General features: G+C 32.8%; 1 protein-coding gene across 5 annotated transcripts in view; it reads left to right on the plus strand.

The window, feature by feature from the left end:
• LOC106068471 (antiviral innate immune response receptor RIG-I-like) overlaps positions 1-5,778 on the plus strand; it is a 30,350-nt gene extending 24,572 nt beyond the window's left edge. For all 5 annotated transcript variants that reach the window (XM_013227838.2, XM_013227836.2, XM_013227837.2 and 2 more), the window contains 4 exons: positions 1,208-1,449; positions 2,749-2,831; positions 3,688-3,984; positions 4,858-5,778. In XM_013227838.2, coding sequence (XP_013083292.2) covers positions 1,208-1,449; positions 2,749-2,831; positions 3,688-3,984; positions 4,858-4,915 — 680 coding nt within the window. In that variant the 3' untranslated portion in view covers positions 4,916-5,778. The remainder of the gene's footprint in view (positions 1-1,207; positions 1,450-2,748; positions 2,832-3,687; positions 3,985-4,857) is intronic.
• The last annotated feature ends 222 nt before the right edge of the window (positions 5,779-6,000 follow it).

Genomic DNA, 6,000 nt, shown 5'->3' on the forward strand with positions numbered 1-6,000 from the left:
TGGACTCAATGGCGAGTGGGAGCACAGGTGCCGAACTACAATAAATGTCTATGGATAAAAAACAAAACAAAAGAAAAACTATTTGCCACAGATTTGTGTCTGGGCAAGAAACACCTCGTAGACGAAAAAGGAGGACGCCACAAAAAGCTGTCCATCCAAACCCAAGACTAAAAATACCAAGGTCATTGTAATAAAGGGAAACCCCTCCAGGGGCCTCCCAAGGCCTAATAGCTCCAAGTAGGTCATTTAGAATAAGCCATGGTTTCCAGGATTGTGCAGTGAAATTGTAGAGGCCTCAAGGCCAACTATGAGGAAATGCAGCTATTGATGGACTCGGAGACTCCTGTAGCTGTCTGCTTACAGGAAACATTCCTGAAAGATAATATCAGTTATCATCATTGATTGCCCCAGATACCAGGATATTAGGGGAAAATGTTTTAGAGCATACAACTTAAAAACACTGTTCGATAGTGTTGATACTGGGAAGGTACTGGGCTTTGTCTGGGAGCTGGGGTTGTCTACGAAGATTTGATTTGTGAAATTGTGAACATATAATATTTACAAAAGATTTTTACTAAATTATTAAATTTTCACTACCTTTACTATTTTATCTGTGAATAGTTTTTGTTTTTAATAACTTAACTAAATAAAATTTAGCTCTTGTGGTATGAAGGGAGAGTAACCTTTTAGGGATTACAGGCACGACATGGCCTAAGTGTGCCGATGTGCCAAAAAACTGAAAAACTCAAACTCAGACTAAGGAATAAAAGTAAAGGTAAAAAGCATTCATTTTTAATTAAATTTAACTATCTCCATCATGCATGAAATAGGAACAGAATCTACTTTTGTACTCAGAAAGCAAACCTTTTTGTTTTCAAAATTTAGTGTGCATATTGTATGCACAAATATAGCCATTTTTTTCACATCAAGTTGTATAAAAAGGCAATGTCACACACTTTTATTTCCAAATCTAAATATTTTCTATTAATATTTTCCATGCAACTGTTTTCCTCATTGTGCTTGTCATCAATGATCTTCCTAAGGTCCCGGGTTCAAACCCTGCCCGCTCCCATCCCCCGTCGTCCTGCGGGAGGTTTGGACTAGGAAGTAATTATCTTCAACTCTGAAGGAACATCCGAAACATGTAAAACAAACAAATTTTTACTTTTTTAAAATTAGAATTTGTATTTACATTGTTTTCTTTTAGGAAGAGCTAGACAAAAAGGTGGCAAATGTATTCTGTTAGCAACAAAAGCAAGCTACAATAAAGAGTTAGTCAACCAAAAGAAGCGGAAGTGGATGTTGCAAGCAATTAGATATATTTCAAAAATGACGCCTCAGAAAGTAACTGAATCAAACACAAGCCAACAAGATAAAATTCTAAAAGATACTGACAAAATTTCTTTTGATATGGGTACTGGTATATCAAAGGAAATTCCATTTAAAATGGTATTCATTTTATTATCTTATCTTATAAATTACAGACATAATTTCAGACAAGAAGATAAATATTTCCTACATGTATCCATAAGATCTTATAAATTACAGACGTTATTTCAGACAAGAAGAAAATATTTCCTACATGTATCCATAAGTTAATCTGGTCATAGATGTTAGAGACTTAAACTCTTCTAAGTCATTGGTTTTGCCTGTCTGATTCAGGCTACTTGTCCCATTCTCTAATGGCGTTTAGGAATAAAGAGCACTAAGATTTCATCCTAGCATATGGAATAAGAACAGTTCTTTTTTTCCTTTCTGAATATTCGCAGTGTTTATGTATTTGTAAATTATGCTTCACTGTTTTAAGTATTATTGCTCCTTTCATTTTTAGTCTTCTATCCTGGAGTTTTTATAAGTTTAGTGATTTTAATATTCTAGTTAAATGTGAATATTCATTCATTATAGAGGAATGGCTGCCTGGTCATGCGGTTTGCGCGCTGTACTGTCGTTCTGATTTATCAATGGCCCGGGGTTCAAACCCTGCCCACTCCCATTCCCTGTTGTCCTGGGGGAGGTTTAGACTAGGAAGTAAATTATCTTAAACTCTGAAGGAACATCTGAAACATGTAAAATATTTAACAAACATCTTTGCATCTGTTTCTTTATGTATTCTTGAGTTGAGGGTCCCAGACAAAGGATGCTTATATTTGTCTAATTAAAGTTAAATAGCATTTTAGTTTTATGCTCTTTTTGGATTTGTAAATTTGTATAGGATTATATGTAATTTTTAGTCCTCATACATCTGAGACATTAAATTCATTAATTTCTATCAAATTATGAAACTAAACTTAATTCTGAAAATAACATCAGTTACCAAACACATTTGCATTAAATTGTGCTTCAACTGATGTTTTTAGTGAAATTTGTTATTTTAATTTTATTCCTTCATAGTCACAAACATTTGTTTATGTGATTATCCAGATTAATTAAAGTCTTGATTTTTTTTAAGGTCATTATATTTTGTACTATATTCACATCTTTGCCTTTCTATAAATGAAAAGAACATAAAATTAGCCAAGGAACTCATAGATATTTCTTCACTCTTCTTTCATCTGTCATTCATTGTTGGAACTTACTCACTGACCCAGCTGTATACATTACAAGAGCTTTCTACTTTTAAGACATTTGTTATTGAGACCTTGACCTGTAATATACATTAAGTGATAATCAGTTTGCCTTGCTGCATTTTTTATGGTTCCCATATTGATGGCCTATGTTTGAATACCAATTATTTTCTGTCTTTTACAGATGTGCTCATATTGTAAATCTCTAGTCATTGAAAGTAAAAATGTGAAAGTTTTTTTACAATCACATAGAGTCGCTGTGGATAGGTCTGTATACGTTTTGTAATGGCAATAAATCTTTTACTTTCTAATTCAAATCTCAAAGACTGATAATAAAGTTAAATACTAGATGTTCATGTTAAAATCTGAAACACAAAACCTGTCAAACTGTTGGTAAATTCACTCTTTTTTTTATTTCCACTTTGTCAAATGATATTGCATTACAGAGTTACATGCCATGCCCATTTCTATTTTTAAGTGATTCTTTGTTTTTTTCTTGTGTCAATGCACAAAGTAGCCCAGAATGAAATTTATTTAATGGCCACCAAATTAATGCATCTAGAAAACTTGAATTTTTTGTTTTGTTTGGTTTCTCTGTGTTAAAACTGCAAAACAGAAAAGCATAAAGTATTCCCTTCCAAACTGTATATATAGGTCTATACTAATTTTGGGAATATCTTCTCCATGGCATTTTGTGATTGTCATACTTGTAAGTGTAAACAAAAAAAGATCCTTTTCAGATCTTGCAATCCATAAGGCAGATGATGTAAAGGTTATCTGTTTCTATGGCCCATGGTTAACTAGGGTGTTATGTGGCCAGCACAACATCTATCTACCTTTACTTTTCCCCAACTAATGTTAGGTACCCATTAGAGTTGGGTGAACTCAGAGGTGCCCTGAACCAGGCTTCAAACCCAGGACCCCCCACTTTAAAAGTTAAGCGCCTTTCCACTCAGCCACCAAGCCTCCACTTGTAATTGTTGGCTTCATTATATAATGAAGGCCCAATATATTTCCCATATGCATTGTATATTGTGTATATGTTCTTGAACTTATATGAATACTTTTTTTTATGTAAAGTAGTTTCAGTTATTAGTCACTAATATAGTTGTCATTTTTTCAGTAATATCTTAAAGCAGGTTAAAGTTTTTCCATTGCAATCAGCATTGAATGGAAAAAACTCTCAAAGTATTGGAGCTGTGTACTGCAATAGTAGAAACTGCATCAACAAACTGGGAACTATGATGGTTCTTGCAAGAGCTCCATTTGTTGTTCTGAAAGCAGAGAATCTGGTTTTTGATTCTGAGGAACATGTGCAACAAACTGACACTCGTAGATTCTCACTGAAATATTGCCATTTCAGACAATGGAATAAAGTTCCTTACAAACTGGAAGATCTTGAAACTAAAGATATACTGAGGTAAACTTCACTTGACTTTCAACTAATGTTTATTTTTTAAATCATCATATTTGTTGTCAAAGATTATTACAGAAACATTTTTTACAATGACTAATAAAAAGAAAAAGTATGTTGTTCATTTTTACAAATTAACCAAATTATAAACATATATATAGTAGATATTACTATTCCTCTATTCAGCTTGCAAATTCATGACACAGATCTTGAAAACAACTCTAACAATTTTCCTAGAAATTTAACAGTTTGTATTTATCTTTGGGAAAGAATTATTAGATAATTGGTTGAGCAATTTGGTCTGAAGTTGAAGAAATTCTATACATTGAACATATAATACAAAAAATAAAGTTCCCCATTCAGACCTTGTGATCTATAGGGCATATGATGTAAAGATCATCTGTTTCTGTGGCCCTCAGTTAACGAAGGTGTCATGTAGCCAGCACAATAATCAACTGCTTTTACTTTTCCCCAACTAATGTCAGGTACCCATTAGATTTGGGTGGACTTAGAGGTTTCCTAAAATCCCGAAATTCAAAATCCCAGTCTTTACAAGGATTCTAACCCTGAACCCTCAGGTTGAAAGCTGAATGCTTTACCACTCAACTACCGCACGCATTTTGAATATATGTCAGAGAATTTTCAGGATGTATAAATAAATAGAGCTCATTTTGCCCACAGTCGGGGGGGGGGGGGGGGTGTAGTAAAATGTTTGAGTAAGCTAATCACTCTTACAAAGGCAGTCAGCAGTGTAAAGGAGCAATCGTCTTTTAAAAAAAACTTTTTTTATAGTACTAGTTTCAAAGTATAGTAAATACATTGTAAGTTAACTTCTTTTACTTAAGTTATTTTAATTTTACTTTCTTTTTTCCTCCAAAGCTATTTGTCTCAGCTTTCACAAGCAATTCACAAAGATACAGCAGAGTGTTCTACATAGTAGTTCAAGTTTATTTAATAGTCTAATGGAGTGTCCAGTTGTACTTATCTTACCATCTAGAATGATGCACTTGATGTTACTGTGTAAGATAAGATATTAAATCCTAACCTTATGCTCAACTTATACATGATAGTATTTAGAACATTTGTATAATCAGATGACTGTTAACAGATTTCAGTTTAGAAGTTTTACTTAGTTATAGAACAGTGCTTTTTTTTTTCATGTAGTAAAAGATCTTTAGACCAACATTAACATTATTAAAATCAGTTTGTGTTAGTGATATATTCATTACTGAAACAGATGACTTTCAAATTGCAGTTTTAAGTAAAGGACACCTTTTTATTTTGCTTTGCATTAGATTAGTATAAATTTATTTTTGACATATTTGATGTGGCAAAAAAATTTGCGCCAAAATGGTCTTACTTTGCCAAAAAGAGCTTAGATAGAAAAGGAAAGCAACATAATGTAACAACTCTGCCCCTGCAGTGGTTCTTATGATGCGCACCAGTACACTATTTGGAATGGAACATGAATGGACTAAGTATGGCTGTGTACTACAAATGCAGATTGTCTGATTTGTTTTGTGTATTCTATTAAACCTGTGTCATTGTTATTTCATCCTTTGTTCAGTTGCTGTCTTAGATTTAATACAAGAAAAGTGTTAAAGAAACTTGCACAAGTAATATACAGCTGTCTAATTATAACTTTAGATATTTGAGATGGACATGGTAAAACATAATGTTTGTGTTTGAACTGCAGAGTTGGCAGAGTAATGGTGATGCAGTCACTGGCTAGAGTTATCTTGTGTTGTAAATGTTAAAAATTGTATAAAATGTATTGAAACATTAACACCAATCTAGTTAGTTATGTGTTTCTTTTTTTATTACAAAGTTGACATCAACTCATTCTGTCTGTCTGGTCAAAATGTTATTTATTTGTTATTTCTCCCATTCTCATGATCAGGTTGAAACTTTGCACAATCATTCATTGTCCAAGACATGAATCCATAAAAAAAATTTACTAATCAATTAATTAATCAGTGTTAATTAATTAATTTTGTTTGCTATAAAAAAGGGAAATAAATC

The sequence above is a fragment of the Biomphalaria glabrata genome, chromosome 1 (genome assembly GCF_947242115.1).
Source record: "Biomphalaria glabrata chromosome 1, xgBioGlab47.1, whole genome shotgun sequence".
Taxonomy (NCBI): domain Eukaryota; kingdom Metazoa; phylum Mollusca; class Gastropoda; family Planorbidae; genus Biomphalaria; species Biomphalaria glabrata.